Source organism: Strigops habroptila, chromosome 1 (genome assembly GCF_004027225.2).
Source record: "Strigops habroptila isolate Jane chromosome 1, bStrHab1.2.pri, whole genome shotgun sequence".
NCBI lineage: Eukaryota > Metazoa > Chordata > Aves > Psittaciformes > Psittacidae > Strigops > Strigops habroptila.
The window spans coordinates 47,748,337-47,768,279 of record NC_044277.2 but is presented as its reverse complement, the minus strand read 5'-3'; the positions used below and the strand labels follow the sequence as shown (position 1 = coordinate 47,768,279).

The 19,943-nt window shown below is 38.4% G+C and overlaps 1 protein-coding gene across 3 annotated transcripts in view; it reads left to right on the top strand.

The window, feature by feature from the left end:
- Window positions 1–19,943, top strand: part of LAMA3 (laminin subunit alpha 3) — a 108,151-nt gene that overhangs the window by 29,003 nt on the left and 59,205 nt on the right. For all 3 annotated transcript variants that reach the window (XM_030510945.1, XM_030509268.1, XM_030510121.1), the window contains 14 exons: window positions 2,291–2,425; window positions 3,874–4,011; window positions 4,533–4,579; window positions 5,479–5,578; window positions 6,013–6,065; window positions 6,460–6,565; window positions 8,113–8,212; window positions 8,607–8,763; window positions 12,066–12,192; window positions 13,466–13,608; window positions 14,940–15,040; window positions 15,147–15,300; window positions 16,686–16,846; window positions 19,080–19,188. In XM_030510945.1, coding sequence (XP_030366805.1) covers window positions 2,291–2,425; window positions 3,874–4,011; window positions 4,533–4,579; window positions 5,479–5,578; window positions 6,013–6,065; window positions 6,460–6,565; window positions 8,113–8,212; window positions 8,607–8,763; window positions 12,066–12,192; window positions 13,466–13,608; window positions 14,940–15,040; window positions 15,147–15,300; window positions 16,686–16,846; window positions 19,080–19,188 — 1,631 coding nt within the window. The remainder of the gene's footprint in view (window positions 1–2,290; window positions 2,426–3,873; window positions 4,012–4,532; window positions 4,580–5,478; window positions 5,579–6,012; window positions 6,066–6,459; window positions 6,566–8,112; window positions 8,213–8,606; window positions 8,764–12,065; window positions 12,193–13,465; window positions 13,609–14,939; window positions 15,041–15,146; window positions 15,301–16,685; window positions 16,847–19,079; window positions 19,189–19,943) is intronic.

The following is a 19,943-nucleotide window of genomic DNA, read 5'->3' as shown; positions in this document are numbered from 1 at the left end:
TACAGTGACTGAAGCTATGTTCACAGCTGTAAATGGGCAAGGCAGTCTTGTGCTCCATAGTCAAACCCCCATATATTTTAATTCTCCAATTCCAGGCATGTTTCCATACTAGGGGAGAATTATATAGTCTGTTTTCTCACAGGTTTTTTTAATTTTTGCATGGTCAGATTGTTTGATAAAGCCTCAGTCAGCACAGCTGTCTTACTAGTAACCAAAGAATTTGAATGGTGTTTTCACATGGAGACCTACAGCAGCAGAGCACAACTGACTGCTAAGGAACTGGCGTTGCAAAGCTTTGAAGTACTCATCTACTTTTGCAGAGAGTCTTGTTTGGTAAAATACGTGTTCTGCAAATCTGAACATTAGAAGTTCCCATTTTGCCATTCAGGGTGATTTCTCACTCATTTTAAGATTATTTGGCAGACATTGACCCAATCTCTGTCCGTATAATCATGGAACATGAAATATCTCTATGAGGTTTCACCCGTGCACCTGCCACCAGGGAGCAGCCTGCTTTTTGCAAGAGAGGGAAATGAGTGAAGTATATCCTTGAATATTATAAAGGTCTTTTGTGTGTATGAGAAATCCATCAAGTCCTATCCAGCCCCTAGATTTTGTCTGCTTTTGCAGTGAGTGAGAGAGGCCCTTGATCCTTAGTGAATTTTACACTGAGAAAGAATATAGGATATTGCTGACTTCTGATATGTACTTTCTTGTACAGCTTAACAAGATTCATGTAGAGCATTATGATTTACTTCTATCTCACTATTTTTGGTTGTTTGCTATAGCAAACTTTTTCCTTTTGGGCTTATGTACTTGTTTATCTCCTATGAATAGACAGCAGAATTCTTTATACCCTCGCAAAGATATATTGTGTTGTGTTACCACACACAGTGGATGGAATAAAGAAAAGCCACATGACTGTGTCTTTGTGGTCTGGAGTAGATTAACATTTTTTAATGAAAAACATAAAATCAGGATTCTGTGTTGGTACACACTGTTCAGTGGGTTTTAGATATTCTAACCATTTTTTTTTTCTTATAACTGAATCAGACATCAATCATAAAGCAAATAGCAAATCAAACCTGTACTGAATATGCACCACAAGCTGAAAGTGACATAAAAGCTTAAAGGAGCATGCAAAAACAAATTGTAAAAGACTGCTAAAAATAGTTGAAAATACAGCCAGTGGGATTACTCAAAACTGCTACCATTCACAGCTTGTTCTGTAAAATAAGCTGCCACACGTTTAAATTTAAACTAATGCAGCATGCTGCAAACTGTGGTGGAAAGAGAGCATCCCAGCCTGCTACTCCTGTTTGGAGTTATCAGTTTCAAAAGGGAGGTAGATCTATAACTTTCTGGTTTCCTAGCAAGCCCTGAATCTTTCCAGGCATCCTTGATGTAAACACAACAAAGTCAGATGGCCTTGACTGCAGAAGAAAGAGGAACCGAAAGGGGGAACCAGGAACATGAACATGGAACAGAAAGTGTTTGTTTTCTATTTCTGCCAGTCAGCCATTTCTGTCCATAAAATCCAAGTCATTAACTGCTTGTACCTGGGGCAGCTGGAATTCCCAGATGGGTCCCATTCATGCGCCCATAAACTCTGTGACAACCCTGTATAAAGCCCAGCATAGATTCAATAAAATGTCAGGGCTTATCTGTAGTAGACCTGTTAGACTAAAATAGTGGTAACTCCAAGAGAAATTTCTTATTATAGTCTCATAACAGCTTTTGTTGTAGTCTGACAACGTGCCTTGTGTATTATAAGCAGATTCCTGCAATGCAGTGCTTGCCAGCTTGTAGAATTAAGATGTCAGCAGTTTTTACCATGTGCATCATTTATTTGCACATCATGAACTTGTGCTTGTGCCTCCTTACTAATAAGTTTCTTGTTAGCCATTAGACAGCCTAGCTTTGTGGATGCCACTTCTCAGAGGTTATTTTTTAGAGAGGTTATTTTTTTAAGTACTTCTCTCCTGTGATGTTCTTTCCACCGTAAAATACATTTCTGCCACTTACACATGTGTTTTGCAAGGCATCAAACTAAATCTCTAAACTGTACATTATAAAATTGCAGTAAGAACCTGATTCTCAATGGTTGAAAAGGCAGTTGCAGTAGAAGCATCTATTTCAGGGTATTTATTTTTGGTGGAAAAATTATGGTTCATTTGCTTTCCTTATGATTGCTTTACATTCATAGGTAACTTTTTTGGCAAAATCTGGTTTAAATAACTACATAGACATGCATGTGTAAGGCCAATTATTATTCCTTTTCTCTGTGCAGAATGTAACTGTGATGCTGTTGGCTCAGTGGAGAATACATGTGGTCCTAGAGGTCAGTGTCTGTGCCACAGTAACTATGCTGGACTTAGATGTGACCAGTGTGCTCCGGGTTATTACAGCTATCCCAGCTGTTTGCGTGAGTAAAAGCCTTTTCTCCTTTTACTGTGTTTTCCCTTCTTATTTCTGCAATAGGGAAGAAAACAAATTTTCTCAAATATTTTCCATCTAAAACTACCTATGTAATCATGATAGTTTTTTTCCATTCAAAGCTGGCAACAGTAACACTGAAGATCCGGGCAGTGGACAGGCTTCCTGACAGGCACACACTCTGGTAGTCCTCCCTAGCACATTGTCACTGTTCCTGTGCTAGTTGGATTAATGTGAGAATGGCAGTGTTTGGCCTTGGTGCAGTTGGATCTCTCCTAAAATATTAACTCTAAAGCTTAGGCTGGGCAATGAGCATTTACCGTTACGAGTTCTGTCTCACTCAGCTTACAAAACATAAGCTATGTTTCAACTGTTTTGGGCTTCTAATATTTGATACACTGTGCTGCAAACTTTTAAGTAAGCGCATTAGCATGTGCTCTTGGCATGTGCTAACATTTCACAGTAAATCCTAGTCTAGAAGGTCTTGACTCTACAAAACTTCCATGATACCAACAATTTTTCCTGCCCATGTGGGTCAGTTGATCAGGTGCAGACTGTGTTTATAGGTTTTTCACATCAAGCAGATGAAAACCTACAGGCTCTGTCATTAAAATCAGCAAGCTACTTGATCATCATGAACAGGAGTGCGCTTTCCTAGAAATCAAAAGATTGTTAGTGCTAAAGAAGTGATGTATCCTCAGAATTCTGCTATTATTAATCACAACCACAGCAAAAAATAATTTGATAGATTTGTTCTCTCTCTTTAGGAGACTGGCTGCTACTGCACTAAAATAATTGTCATTAAACAATTCACCTTTAGACTCTATCTGTCCAAAGATTAGCCCCCCAGGCTTTAGCAGCATTGTTCTTTTTTGTGGCATTATTCTTATTTACCCTGTGTGTGTAAATCGTTGCACAACTGAGACCTTACATAGGAATCCAAAATGATAAGATTGTTGCATGATGTATTTCAGAACTTGTTCTGGCCTCCTCTGCCCTCAGATCTAAAAGTGTGATGGGCATACAGTTTTATATTCTAAATTTCGCCATCATATTTTTAGAAGCAAATCTAATTACAGAATTTGCTCTGTGCTTTCTGTAACCATAAGAAGATCAAGAAAGCAGAAAGCCAAAACCAAGCCTGCTCTTAGGATGGAACAAAGAATTTGAGGAAGAGAGTTTTATTATGGTTCCAGATAAACTTACCTGTTTCTGTCAAGAACAGAGAAATAACACGTCAAGATGGTACATGTCACCTCAGACTCATAGGTTCCAAGCAGGGGAGAGGGCCCTGTGGGTTACAGGAGGATCTTGTGAGCTATTTATTGGAAAGAAAAATGAAGAACTCTAGATAAACAGTATTCAAAACCTCTGCAGTACTAAAGTTTGGTATCTACAGGGTGAACTCTCCCACCGTCTATGTTTGTTGTTCTGTAGCTTGTCAGTGCTCTCCTGATGGTTCCCAACAAAGCACATGTGACCCCACATCAGGGCAGTGTGAGTGTCAGATGGGCATCACGGGGCAACGATGTGACAGATGCCTTTCTGCAGCCGACAGTTTCCCCTACTGCAAAGGTAACACTTCTGAGGGAAAATCCTCCATTCTGATTTGGATCACCCCTGTTTTTACTGCAGGGTTCTCCAGGGCAGTCTGCTGCCTGCAAAAGTTTATGGAAACTCCCTGAAGCATGGGAGTGGAGGGAGGGACACACCAGGAGCACATGTTAGATGAGCTTATCTGTCATTCTGTATGTTATTTCATGCAGTAAAATATAAGACTAAAATCTTTTTTAGATGATGGCATAGGGACTTTAAGAAAACATCTCTCAGTTCTGCAGGTTAGTGAAATATTTTTCCAAGCGACTACTTTGCATATCAAACCAAATAGTGTAAACCAGGATAAATAGACATTTGAAAAATCATTATTAGAGGTTTCTTCTGGTCTTGAAGCTTAAAGCATTTCAGTTCCCCCATGGTAACCATATTAAAAAGCCCTTTCAGACTCACACCTGCTACATTGTACTTCTGCATTACTACATTCCACAGCTCTGTTTTCAAAAGATCTTTCAATGTGTTTGTTTTTTAATTTTATAAAGGTGCCAACAGTGAATGTGATCCTTCAGGTAGCGTTGGTTCTTATTCCGTAAGTATTGTCCCATAGCAGCTAATAGTGCGCGGCAGTAATTCATGTGCCTTTGCTGAACACATTCACTTCATTGCTCGCATCGTGAGGAATGGAAATAAACTTTGGTTTGTTCTTTGATTATACTAGTGCAATCAGCTGTTGTGAGTAGGGTTTCTTTTATCTTTTATATATAGAATATGCATACTGTTTATGTCTTCTTGGTATGCTAAACTCTAGTATATACATTGTATGCATATAAGCCTATGCATGTCCCAAAGACCTTGTGGATTTGGGTTGCAACAGGCCATTTCAGCATCAAATTATTCTCGAAAAAAATTATTATCTCTTTGTAACTATTACTATTCCACTATTATTGTTATTAATATGGTGATCGTTATTAGTAATAGCATATTAGCAGAAATCACAGTCATTGCTAAATGTGTAGCAGTGAAGACCTAGAGGATAAGTCTGATTGATGGAAGAGGTATTTATCAGGTTCATGTAGGTATGTAGGTTTATGTAGGTGTGTAGGTTCATGTATACAGCTATGTGTGTTTTCCACCAATAAAAGGAGTATATTTGAAAATTTATTATTTTTAAGTAAATTTGTTTTTTAAACTTTTTGCAAAACAGTTAATACTTTAAAGCAGTTCTAATAAGGCTATAAAATAATTGGAAAGTACATCTATTGAGACATTTAGAATAAATTAGATGTGGAAAAAATACGCAGGGTGGAACAATCCTGTGTTGATAGTATGAGACAGAAAAATCTAAGTCTGAATCAGCTTCAATTCCATGCGTCTGTAAAAGTCAGTAAACTGCATGAGCTGTTAATAATATTAGGTTTTTCTTAACACTAAAGAGCAGTATGTTTGTATGAAACAGACGAAGACATATTAACTCCTTTCTGTCATTAGGGCTATTGTCAATGTCTTCAGCATGTTGAAGGTCCTACGTGTAGTAAATGCAAACCATTATACTGGAACCTGGCCAAAGAAAACCCTGAGGGATGCACAGGTATAACTTCATGACATATTTCTTTGGGCTTATGGAATGTGTTGAATTCTTTTGGAAGTCATCTTTATTCGTTCATACAGACAGTTGAACTGGTCCCAAAGTAGCACTGCAGAATAAAACATGCCAGTCAGGCTGGACACTGATTTGCATCAATTGCCTGAATGTTCCTAAAAAAAGAAAACAACTGTAAAACCAAAGTTAAAACACTTTTAAACATCCCAGTAAATTGCACATACACAGAAGTCCTCATTCTTTCTCCTTTCCTTTTTCCTCTCACCTTGTGCCAGTATCTGTCTGCTGTTCTGAACCTTCTAGAGTAAAATCCACCTTGTGGCACTATGTCTCAAAATGGCAGATTCAGGGTAGAGGGTTTTTTTTCCTGCGAAGTATCTTGGAAAGATGAAATGCAGATTGCTTTTTTTTCATCTGTGCAGCATGCCAGTGTGATGTGAGTGGAACACTAAGTGGAGTTGGAGAATGTCAGCAGGTAAAGTGAAATTAAAAGAAAGACATTAATGAAATTGATTTTTGTAAAGATAAATTGTTATGACATTTGGTAAGGTAGAAATCTTGGTAGTAATTGTTGCTTTTGCACCGAAAGTGACTAGTTTTATACAATGGAAAAGCAGTTGTATACAGAAGTTTTATACATCCTAGAGATGTATGAAAGGTCTGAAAATTTTTCATCATCTTGAGATTATATATTTTCTAGTCTGCTCTTTGAAGATGATGTTTGGCAGCTTATGTCCAGATCATATTTTGTGTTGCGATTAAAATGTTTTTTCTCTTTAGAATTAGAGGGAATTTGGAATATTGGATGTTAATGTGCTGAAACATTTTTGATGAAATTGTTTGTTTTGCCTTCCCCCCCCCCCCCCCAGGAAAATGGGCATTGTTACTGCAAATCTAATATTTGTGGAGATTCCTGTGACACCTGTGAAGCTGGTTATTATGCTGTCGAAAACAAGAATTATTTTGGCTGCAGAGGTAAAATGAAAAAAGGACATTTCCAGTAGCACATTTGCACTTAGCAGAAAACTTTTTAGAATTCCCTAGGCTGTATTTTTAAAATGTGGATGTATTTGTGGAATCACTTGTGCACAGCTGAAGCTGTTATCTTATCAAGTAAGATAATTGACAGTCATTCCTCCTCTCATTCTTTCTCCCAAGTTGTGGAGTCAGGGATGGTTGATTTTCCTCCAAGTGTTACTTGGAAGAGCGGTAGCTGTCTGTTCTGCATAGCAGTTTTCTAAGGTCTGCTGCTATAGTAAGAACTTAAAATGTTGCAAGAGATAGTAGCTTCATGGATGTTTTTGCAGGTATATTCACATATTTCTTTAGTCCAGGGCTCAGTGTATTTTGAAGCAGAGCCAGATGTAGCTGTGGTGTGGAGAAAGTGGCCCTTCCTCTGAAGGACACTTACTCTGCCATGTGTTTTGCGTGATGTAGGGTTACTGCACCAGTTCCCTCCCCTCCTTGTCCCCCTGCTGCAGATGTAGGTTTGTTAAAGTTATTGAAAGCACTTTCACTGACTTCAGTGTGCTTTACACCTGTCCAGGGTTGATGCAAGAAATTTATTTTTAATGCACTGACATAATTTAACAATAATTTAATATGTGCAAAGTTAAAAAGAAGAGGTACTCTATTGCACAAAGCTTTTATGCCTAATGTTAAACCAAGAGATAATGAAAGGGATCTGGTTTCACAAAAGTGTCAAAGGATTACAGGTGCTTATAATGTCTTAGGAAACAGGAGTCTTTTACACTACAATGTAAATACATATTTAGGAACTTTCAACCTTTCAGTTCAGCTTGAAATTTTTAGCCTATACATAGTTGTTCCCTAATACGACAAATTATACCTCATTACTAGAGGTGTTCTTTAGTTTGAGCCACAATTCCTATCTCCTGTAGGAAATCATTCAATATTGTTGTCCAGTATTGGTTAAAAATAGGCATACGCTATTATATAACAAATATGTTCTTGTCGTGTCCAATTTTTGTAAGAAAACTAAATATTGCAGTACCAGACTCTGAAAAATTAGCATCTTACAGTTTTTGTAAATTAGGGTTTGGGGTTTGTTTGTTTTGGTGGTGGTGGGGGAGGTGTTGTTTGTTTGTTTCTTTTATCTTTGTTTGGGGTTTTTTAAATAATTATTCATGGTGATGTTGCTGTAGAAATTCTGACTTACTTGCAAAACATTTGAATGACAGTTCTGGAGAGCTTTAGTCCTGCATTTAGCAATGTGGTATGGCTTATTACTTGTGATCTGTTTGGGGTTTTTTAAGTGGCTTTTGTCACATTCCAAGGTGAAAATAAAGAAAACAACCACAAACTTCAGAAGCCAGAAATAGTTGCAGCTCATGCATGTGTGTTAACATGTGTTTAAAGAGTCTGAGGGGAGTCTGAAGGACTCGAGAAGGAGGAAATGAGTCATTAATGGTGTTAAATTAGTGGAAGCGAGGTGTGTTTTCTGATAACTTCTGTCACTTTTTTTCTGATGGGATATTTGGCTTCTGCTCTTTCCCCAACAGGCTGTCGGTGTGATGTTGGAGGATCCCTCAGCCCAGCGTGTGCCGAGCCCTCGGGTGGCTGCCAGTGCAGGGCCCATGTCATGGGGATAACCTGTCAGGAGTGAGTCTGGCTGTAGCTCCTGATAGCTCCTGCATCAGCATAGTTCATTTGAAACTTTCTGCAAGTCCCTTGCCATTGTATTAGTTGTTAATATTAATTTTGCTGGGCAGTTTTCTTCTGTTTTTTTATTAACCAATACCAGTTTTGCAATAGTATTGTATGTGAATCTATATATGTATCAAGAGTTATATAATAAAACATATGTAAGCTGTAAAAGCTCCTAGAAAGAGAACTCTCATTACACCCATCTTTATCAGCTGTCTTGAATTTACTATCTGCTCTCAGGATTTATCAGTCATCAGTAGGTCACTTCCCTTCCACTGCTTTATGCTCTTAGATGTAGACCATACAGCAATTGGTAACACCTTGTTGTTGGTTTTTTCCTCCTTGAAAGGCCTGAAAAAAACTATTTTTTCCCTGATCTGCACCACATGAAGTTTGAGATTGAAGATGGTACTACTGTCAAGGGAAGGGAAATTCGTTTTGGCTATGATCCTCAGGAATTCCCTGGCTTCAGTTGGAGAGGATATGCTCAGATGTCATCTATACAAGTAAGCTGGTATTTTGCTCAAGGCTTTGGGGTGAAGACATAGGTGTGTAGTATGTATGTCTCTATAGTACTGTTATGTGTGTGCAGGGTCATAGAGAAACCAGAATAAAAGGACAGGATGTCACTAATCTGAACTCTTTGGCACTGTATCACTGTTTAGATTAGTGAGCATTGGTATTATTAGTAAGGTCATCACTTTTGCAAGTATTTGTTCTTCAGAAATATTCTTTGAGGTTTTGTTTTTTTCTTGTGTGTGAGATATGCATTTTGATATAGATGTAAAGAGAAGAACTAATAGCTTTAAAGTCTGTGATACTAAGCGCAGAAGTTCTTGTCATGTCAAGGACAGTGGAAACAGCAGAAGATTGATGCTTGGCTAAATAATCTGAATTACACAATTCCATGGCAGTCTGTATGCATAAGGTTTTTGGATACCATCACAGGGCTGTCACTGAAGTGAACCGTATATTGGGTGAAAAAGAGAAAGGTGCCAATTTTTGTTAGGAATGATACCTTCAAATTACAGCAAACAGGAAAAGATGTGATTCAGTAAAGAAAGCTGTGAGCAGGAGCATATTGGCAACATTCGTTTTAGCCTCATAACAGTCTACAAATAAACTAAACAATAGCAGAGGGGATAAGTAAATTACAGGAAGAAAGTCACCATAAATTAATTGTGTAAGAAGAGACCTGTCTGACTTTGGGCTGAACTGCTGACCAAGTGAACCAGGATTTTAAAACAGTAGATTTGAGCAATAAATAGTATTTGCTCACTCTTCTTAAAGGTAGTACTCTGGTGTGGTTGTGTCCAAGGATTACTGGATCACTATAGACTGAGGTGCAAGCACATAATTATTGCACAAGCATAGTGATTCCCTTTCTATTCTTTATTTTTCATTCTTTTCTCTTTGTTCTTTTTGTTGTTTGTTTGTTTGTTTGTTTTATCCTGGAGCTCATATTTGTTAGATCTTCAGAATTACTCCACTTTCATAAAGGAAGGCAACTGTCCAGTAGCTGTGATTTCTTAACTTCTCCTTTCTAACTCAGCTGCTTTTTGCATTTCGTACCCAGTGGCATTTTGTAAAGAGGTAGAGAAAAGGGCTAGTCTCTAATCGTACTACAAGTGTGCATTATTTTGCTTACCTGGATAAACCTTTTCAGTCATGTAAGTAATTGCCAGCTCCAGGCCCTTCTTACTTAGATCCTTGCATAACTGAGGTGCATTCTCAGTTCTGCAAAGATCTAACTGGAGGAAATTATGTTCTTCATTTCAAGGAACTCTCCTAATTTCAACATAGCATTCCTGTGTCTGCAGGACCCTGAAATAATCCTCCTGACATTTATTTTGTAGAAGACAAATGTTACCATATCTACCACACAAAAGGCAATTGTAACAACTTTGTGTGCAAAGAAACTATTTCAATACAATGAAAAATTCTTGAGGTGAAATAAATAAGCTGTGTGTGACATCAGTGGAGACTAATGTCAAGCTGCCAACATGGGTGTTTCATTATAGACTGAGCAGCTGACAGTCGAGCTTAGATTTTAAAGCACTGGCCAGAGTTTGTTTTGCCCAAGTTTGTGACAGAGTTTGAAGAATAATTTCTCCCCACTCCCTGCCTTTGCTTGAGGCCAGGGACCAGCATCTCTTCCTCCCTCATTCCTCACATGTCTTCTTTCTCTCCCTTCACTGTGTCTTCTAGATTTTCCATAAAAGCTTAGAAACCATTTCAATAAATCTCCTGAAGCATGTTTTTTTCTTTTTCTTTTGCCTTTTCTTTTTTGTTTATATCTATTTTTCAAGTGTTCCCTCAGTGCCTATCTTATCCATGTATTATCTTTCAGAAGTCATCCTTCTCCACTTAAAGCAACTCTTGTAAAACCTTTCCCTACCTGTCTGTATTTTCCATTCTGGTCCACTGCCCTTCTGCAATCACCTAGATTTTAGCTATCAAGTCTCTAGATCTCTTGGCCCTGCCATCTATGGTATGCCTATCTTTGCTTTCTGCTTTGCATTTCTATTAAGAAGGTGGAGGTGTCTGGTGATGATAGAATTGAGGAATATACATTCAGAGCAGCTCATGGAAGCTGGCAATTTTGCATTTATTGTAACTTTTAGGAATAAGAGAAAATGAGGCTTTGTGCTCTATTCTCAAATGTATGGAACAGAGAAAATCTGTGTGCATTTGGGGGAGCAGAATGGACCGCAGTGGTGGGGAGGTCACCGTACAACATGAGTCTTGGAAAGGGACAGCAAGTAAATTGTGACAGGTGAACTGGTGGGAGTTGGATTACAAGGGGAGTTTTAGGATGGAAAGAAGGAAGCCAAACCCTTGAGGTTGCACCAATCCTATCTCTTCCTAATCCACCACCAGCCTTTGAATATGTCTCTCCTGATTCTGTTACTCTGCAAACTAAATAATGGGGGCTGTGTGAGAGCAGCCTCCTGTGGGGTTGAGAACTGCATGGCTCCGGAGCAGTCAGTTCATCCACAGGGCAAAGAGTCATGCATGGTATCACATCTCTAAGAAACCACAGGATCTGGTGGAGAAGCAGAAGTTTCAGTGATAGTCTGAGATGTCTGCATGCTGTGGAGTGTGTTGTGTGATTTCAGAGTAGGATGGATGATTCTGGCCTGTTCCTTGAGAAGCTAGGAATATTGACAGCCCTTGATACCGTAAGCCTCCTTTATGGCACGGAAGAGGAGAATAACTGTAAAATACTGCCTATATATCAAGGTGCAATATTAACACACATGTTAGTTCAGCCCTTCTGTGTCCTTCTGGATAAGCTAGTATTTAGCAAGAGTTTTATTTCACAGGCGGTTTTGTTCTATGTTCTTTTGTAAGCTGTCCGAGCCTTTCTTTTCTGTTACGGAGTTTGTCTTTGCCAAATGGTTTTTCTTTCTCTGGGTGCTAGTAACAAATAATATACTTTCCTTTCCTCCTTTTTCCCTTTCTTTTTATTTTTCGCAGCCAGAGGTGGTTGTGCCTATCACTGTGGCTTCCCCTAAGCTCTTCCACCTAGTCCTCCGCTATGTCAGCCTGGGCTCAAAAAGCATTAAAGGGAAGATCTCAGTTGCTGAGGGAAAACATTTTGGCACTAATTACACTTGTAAGTGAATTAATTTTCTCACTAGGCTTGCCTGTCTTCCTCTGTCATACACCAGCATTGCCATTCCAGTATATACTTGTCTGCCTGTGCATTTTTCTTGTAGGACTTTAGTATGGTGCTTGCATGGCTTCTAACTTCCTCTATTCAGCACTTTATGGCTGTTTTTGTTTATTAACTTCCATTTTTCAGAATGAAGTGAAGATAACTTTGAATGTGGAAAAATCAAACTTATTTTGCATTATCCTGAGGTATATTAACCCTGGAGGTGAAACATTGTCTGCTTGCATATCTGCTTGTCAATCTCAGCCTGAAACAGGTAGGTGCAACTCAGTGGTGCAACAGATCAGAATGTTAGATTGGAGGAGTCTTTTCAAGATGCACCTAAGTCAGATTTGTAGTGTTGCTTAAAATGCATCACTTTTAACAGTGGCAGTGCTTTTGTGCCTTTCCTAGTATATTTTGCTGTGTAATCAATGTGGCTGTGTTTGCATGAAACCCCTGCTTACAGTAGTAATTAGCATTTGTTTTTTCAAATGTTTGCCAAACTCAGTACTTTCAGTTGTGCACTTGGAAGCTCTGAACTGTGTTTTATGAAGCTTTTAAAGAAGGGATAACAGCATTTATATTGGTTTAGTTGCCTTTAATATTTCAGTTTAAAAGTGGCTTCTGCCTTCATTCCATGAATAACATTTATTTAATGGTGAATCCAATCTACCAAGTTAGCTCTGATTACAGATCTCAACAGCATGTGATGCTTTTTGGGCCCTGATAAAAGATAAGTACTCCGTATCCTCTAAATGGTAGAGGCATAGCAAGCCTATACGGAGAATTATATCTTATAATGCCTAACTTCAGCGTACTTACGGGAGCTAATAGACTTTAGTCATAGGCCTTTTAGTAATTCCAAGGAGGCAAAGCTGAAGACTTTGCAGATATCACTCAGCAGAGTGGCAGCAGTTCATTATTATTTCTGGTGTTTATGGGATGGAAGGCAGGGAAGCAAGTTTTGTCTGGGCTTCAAAGAGGAAGCCTGTAATGCTCATGACAATTGCTCCTCACAACTTCTTTTTGATAAAGCACACCGCAGCTACATTTATGTTGTACATCATCTCTGCCTGTTGTACATCATCTCTGTCCAGACCTTCAGTTACTATCTGTAACCAAACATTTTAGATGCTGCTGAGACCCTCCAGTATCTGAAATATTTGGCTGAAAGTCACATGAGAACAGGCTTTGTGTCAGCTGAACATACTGTGAGTCAGTGCAGAACAGGCTGAACAGGAAATAATGGAAACGTGAAGTAGTGAGCACTTCAGAATATCGCAAAACTGGCCATCACAGGGGCAGAGCTCTGCTTTTCTGAACCAATTTGCTCAAGACTGATAAAAACAACAACAATCACTGCATAGCTCTGTAGCTCACTGTGTGCGCTTGAATGCACATTGATAAATGTAATGCCTTAAGAAAAGCATTGATCAGCTCCTGTTAGGCCCGTTTTAACGGATTAAATCATTAGTCCAGCACACTAAGCAAGTAGAAACATTTTTCACAGTCCCTTATATTTTTACTTGGTTTTATTTTGCTGGCAGGGGCTGCTCAGAGCAAAGAGTTTGTCTTCCCACCCAGCAAGGAGCCAGCTTTTGTCACAATCCCAGGAAAAAGCTCCACAGAGCCTTTCTCACTGGTTCCAGGCACATGGACTGTCAGTATAATGGCAGAGGAAGTCCTCTTGGTAAGAAAACAATTGAGGAAAACAAGCGCTTGAAGGCTGTCATGATAGTATTGCTCTGGAGTTATTTACTGGGAAGAACCCTGCAAGCAATTGAAATTCAGCACTAGTGAAAAGAGCACAGCAGCAGAATATCATTAAGATTTACAGTCCCACTGCTTATTTCATTTTTTTCTTCTTCTCTGACTTTCACTAGCAATAATTTTTCTTGTGCTTACATACTTTATCTGGAATTTTTACCCTCAAAGGCTAGAATAATACTAACATACAGCAAAATTGGTTGAGCATAAATGCTCACAGAAATTAATAATTCTTACCTATCAGATATTGTATCTAAATCTTGGCTCAGCCACAGATGACCAGGCCTTAGTTTCTTGACAAAGATTCTTCAGAAGAGTATCATAAGATGGGCTGCATGATTAGTAGGTTATTTTCTAAATGTTTTTATCCTTCTATCACAATTCTTCTTTCACTCACTGAAAAACTGAAAAATTTCCTGACAACAGTTCTGAGAAATTGCTATAAAAATAGAAATTTTTTGAGATCATAGTCTATGAAAATCCTTAAACACATATGATCACAAAGACAGCATACTGAAATTTATATGTATAATGTATAGGGTTAACAAGTAGCCAAGTGTCTTTAGTCTTCAAGCCTGGGGCTCTGTTAAATTTATGGAATACCATGTAAAATGTTACTAAAGAGCTTGCAAACATATTTCTTGCTGAAAGGGACAGTACTTATTGTGTCTGGTTTTTTTACTAATACATTTGAAAAGGAATTTATTAATGACCTTAGCCCAGCATGTTCTCACATTAACAGTTTTGATAAAAAAACCCTCTAATATGTTAATTTAAGTAGGCAAAGCAGAACAAAAATACACCAACTTTTGAAGCAAGCTTAATAATTAAATGGAATATTTTAATGAACTCAGCTGAGATACATGAATCTCCCTTGTGGAGTCACACACGGTTGAGTTGTGTGCATGTGGATTGCACTCATGACCGAAAACTGCACGCAGTCGGCTGTGTGTTACTGGGCTGTGGAGAGGCTGCTTCTTGTACAACACATGGTGGGAGAGTGGCCTCAAAGTTTCCCTGCTCGCAGGGCAGCTGTCTTCATCCTATCTCTATGAAGGTAGAAATAGAGTTAGGGAGATACATTCTGATGTTACTGGCCCATGTAACAACAAAAAACTTTCATGTCTTGAGGATATACTCTCTAAAAATTATTTATGTGGTTGGTTTCGTTCATTGCTACATTGCGAAAGTCTAGATATGTTCCTTTTTCAATTTTCTGCATGGTCTTGCATTTGTTGTATTCTTTGTTCTTAGGATTATATGGTGCTGTTACCTAGTGATTACTACGAAGCATCCATCTTGCAGATACAAGTTACAGAGCCTTGCACCTATTCAGGACATGCTTCAACAGAGCAGTCAGTATATATGCTGTGGCATAAACCAGTGCCTCGGATTATTTCATTATTTTCTTGCTGCAGTTGAAAACAATAACAATCCTGTGTTTGTTTGTTTTTATGTAAGCTGCTTGCTCTATCAGCATTTGCCATTGGGCAGATTTTCCTGTGTCCTTGGTTCAGACGCAGTGTATTTCAGCCATGGGGGAGAATACAGAAGAATACCTGTGCGGCAGCCAACTCCTGATCAACCAGTGATGACCCATATCAGTGGGAGAGAGGTCAGATTCCTGCTGTTAATTGCAGTCCCGTCTGCACTGTTAACTATAAACCTACTGCACTAAACACTTGCAAGTTACGGTTTAGGATTTGCAGATACTTAACACATCCCTAAAACAGACGCTGTGCCAAGTTCCGCATTTTATACAGAACTGTGTAAACGGATTGGTGTAGGCTAATTTGTTACTGTGACCAGAGTAGACATTTCACTCTGACATAAGTAGTGTATTAAATAAAAATCCTTCTGCTTTAGGCATACTGGCTTGTTCAGAATACGGTTTAATTGCAACAGAAGTGGCCTAATGGTTTGTCAGCAGAAATGGTGTACATACATCATTATAAACTAATCTTTTTTCCCCCCTTAATTAGCTATACTTACATAAAATATTCGCTTTAATAAACAAAAAAGCGGAAGTAATTATGCCTTTGCTATAGCTCTATTGCAAGAGAAACATATGTTTTGTGAAATGAAAAGTTATACTGGAAGTGCGTTTGGTAAAAATAAGGTGTTTTATCAGTTACATGATAATTACATGTAAAGTGATTATGCCTTCTATTACTGTGCTTGGATATTGCTTTTAAAAGTACCAAGAAAATAACAAGAATACTTACATACCACAGGCACTGGTGCTTCATGACTGATGCATGTGCAAAGCTGTACTGGTATGAATGATTGCAATGAAGTCAAGAGGGCTGTTGACAGAATTAATTACATGTTTAAGTGTTCATAGCTTAAGGAAATATTGAGAAAAAAGAATATAAATTTGAAAATAATTACATAGCCAACTGTAGCAAAAATTTCTGTAACCACAGCACTTTCCATGCAACTACTTTGAACTATTTTGAATCAAATATCGTGTTAACCAATTTGTGCAGGTAAACTGAAAGAAAAACTTGATGCTTCAGAAAGTGGTATTGGCTGTTGCCTGGAGAAAATGCTTTCACTCTTTGTAAGGGATCTGCAGTAGGAATTGTGTTCTTGGAAATTTTTTTTTCAGTGGAGAAGTAAACTCAGTTTTTATGTTACTGAAGATAGTTTAGAGATGACGATGACAATTATTTAGGATTATTAAAGTTTCCTCACTGATACTTTCTCCTGGAGAGAAGAGAAATAATAATATAATCATTTCCTAAGCTTATTTTACAGCCTTCCTAGAACTGTTATAATGGCAGCTGTATCTTGAACTTGGTTGACTCTTACGAGCACACAAACTGATATTTATGAGCATTGCTTCCATTCTGTTGGATGTCTTTTATTGAGACATTACAGGACTGGCCCTGGACTGATGCTGACCGGTTTGCTTACAAGGCATGAAAAGGGAACTTTCTGCAAGAAAATGAATGAAAAATCTAACAGCTTTTTTCTTTTTCAATGATCTTGACCTAGGTCAATTTACAGATGACCATAAATGTTCCTCAGGTTGGTCACTATGTTCTGATTTTTGAATATGCCAATGAAGATGATCAGTTATACACTGCTGAGGTAACAATATATAATCCTGGACCTGTCACTGAAGGCAGAGTGAGAATATATAGTTGTAAATACAGGTGAGAATTTCTGAAGTAATCAGTAAATGATTAAATAAGCATTTGGGTTATAATTATACTTTCTATATATTGGAATCTTTCTTACTATGTAGATTGTTTGAGTATTATAGGTTGATTTAAAAGAAAGTACATGATTCTGTGGGTATTGTAACAGATTTTTAATTCTCTTTGTCTAATCAGCGCAATAAATATTGCTACTGGTTCAATGAAATATTTTCCTATAAAAAGGGCTATTTTTTTTAATGCACATTCATAAATCCTTATAAACTATTATTTTCTGAGTCCGGTGGAAAAGCATCAGTGTTGTCTGCAGATGCGTGCACTGTCTTTATGTAGTTAAAAGTGTGTCCCAGGGCTTTGGCTATAAAAAATATAGCAGCTAGTTTTACAAGAATCTTCCAACTGCTTCTAACAAGATCTGCTGAAGCACAAGTATAATGGTCTCTGAAATTCTGACTGTAGCCATCATGTGGCTGTTAGGCTGTAGGCAAGGTCTTCAGCTGTATGATTCTTTATTCTTGTTGGCTACTGAGGTTACTGCAGATGTTTCTGCACAAGAGATTTTGTCTGACCTGAGCGAGATTGTCTTTAACACCTGAACATTTCAGCGTACGACTCAAATTAGGATTGTGATCCTGCAGATCTTTGTGCCATTGGGAGATGCTACCCAGTGCCGGGAGACTACAGACATGCATCTGTTTTTCCCGTGAGCCAAGTGTTGGACAGATTGGAGGCTTAGGCTTAGGTTTGCATTCAGGATGAAACTGCCCAGTAAGAAAAATCATTTTCATCAGCATGTTTGTGGTGCAGAGCAGAGCTATGAGGAGCGATGTCCTTGTGAGTTTGTTGCTGGGGAAAGCTCTTATTTTTAGCCTGTTATGTAACACTTTGAGCCCCAAATGACTTGCTATAAGTCTTCCATTTTACTGGTATTTCCCCCACCCCTTCAGCACATTTTATGGGCTAATTTTGAACATTCTTGTTTGTTCATATGATACAATAAGAACTTGCTGATGAAAATACGATTAAAGTCCTTGCTACTTCAATGCAGCAATGCAGTAAATCCCTTCTGTGACCATTCTGCATGAAGCTAATGGTCACATTGCAAGTAAGTTGCTGTGTCATCTTTTCTAGAGCAGGAAGCTACAAGTCTCTTCTGTTCAAAAATAAATCAAGAAATGACACAGTGAGGTATATGCAGATAAGATTAACTTGTAGAATTAGGAATATATTGTTCCAGTCCTTCTTACAGCTCTATTAGTTATCCCAGTAAAACATCAAAAGAGAATAAAACATTGCAAGCTTCCAGCAAATCACAAATAAGGGACCTGTATTTCTCTGTCATAAATGTCCTTAGTCCTGAGCTGACCTTATTTTTGAGCTGTGCTCCAAATGAGAGTGAAATTTCCACCTTCTCTGGTTAATAGAAGAGAAATAGAGAAGTGGTTGTATGGTGGTTGCAGCTTCTCACCCATGGCATGCTGACTGGCCGAGCTGAGCAGAAATGCAGAAGGAAGAAATTAGATCCTTATGTGATTTCTCTTTAGCAAAAGAGAGCTATTGCTACTTTTGGCAAGTTGCAGGGATCATTCTCCCTGGACAAGGCAGAGTTCAAAGGCTTTAGCAAGACTCTTAGTATGTATTTGTCTTTACCAAAGAAGTGCAGCCAGTTGAAGGTAGTCAGTAAGAGGCAAATCTACCTCTTTTTCCACTTGTATTGATGAGTATCTCAGTGTCCAGAATAGCTTCCTAAAATCAAGACTTGGACAGTTGCCATTGTGTGGGTGAGAGCTCCTGATCCACATCATAAGTGGCACGTGGCCATAGTGGAAAACAGCAGCTGGTGTGTGCTGGCACTCCAAGGAGCACGGCCCAGTTACAGAATATTAGTTACGCATCATGTTACACAGATAGCATACATGTGTATCTGTCTGTTCACATCCTACTTAAAGCAGTAGCTCTAATAGATATCTGAGCTGAGGTCTGGATGTTTGAGTTCTGAATAGGTCAGCCCACAAAGGACAAGCAGTATCTTGTACGTGGTATATCCGTCATCTCACTAGTGAGATACTGCATATTCACCACTGGCCAAAGATAGCTGTTACTCATGATGCAGCAGAATGGCTAGGCACCAGTGGTGAGGCTAGCCAAAAGCTAGGCAGCTGAGCTAGGCAATAGCCTAAACAACATGGCAAATCCACAGGCTCATTTTTAATCCTGCTTTCTGTCTCAGTTTCCTTTGTCGCAGCGTTGTAGTTGATGACAGCAATCGCATTGCAGCCTATGACCTACTAGCAGACACAAAGATACATCTTAAGGCATCATCAATTAATTTTCTTCTGGTAAGTTTCCATTTTCTTATCCCTTTTGTAATACTTGTTCCCTGAGTGTAAAGTATTCCCTGAGGGTAGAGGGAGATACTTCTCTCCCTATGTCCACACACTGTGCAGTAATGTGTGAAATGATGTATATTAGATGCTTGAAGATGTTTCTTTGTATTGAGGCAAACTTGCTCAGTTCCGAAGATAAACAGAAATTTGCCTTTCTTGGCAAGGGTTTTTCCAGCTCTCTCATGCTTTATTTCAGTTCCCCTCTCTCTTTTACATGTACACTTTAAATGAAAAATCTTCTAGTAGCTTTTATACTTCATAATTCTTTCACTTTTTTTAATTCCTCAAAACCCATGTAGGAATTTCCTGGGTCTCTTTCAAAATTCGGATGATAAATGGATTCATTTCTGGTAATAAATGCATTCATTAGTCATGTAACTTTTAAATACTTTGAATGAAAGCCTTCACTGACCTCTTTTGGCCACACCAGGAATACATTTTTCTGGACACTGAATTTTCTTCTATGTTGTTTCTGTTTTCCATTTTTAAATGGTGAGTTACCGAGATGGTTAAAATCTGAGTTGAAACACAGCTGTAAACATAGAGTAGTTTCATGAAACCATTAGGATTAATAACTGATACATGCTTTCTTCATTTCATGAGGCAGTGTTCAGTGTGAACAAATACAATTTAGATTGTATGTTAGCTGCCTGCAGCGATTGCTATACTAACAAGATCCATATCCAAACGATGATATTATTGCTCTG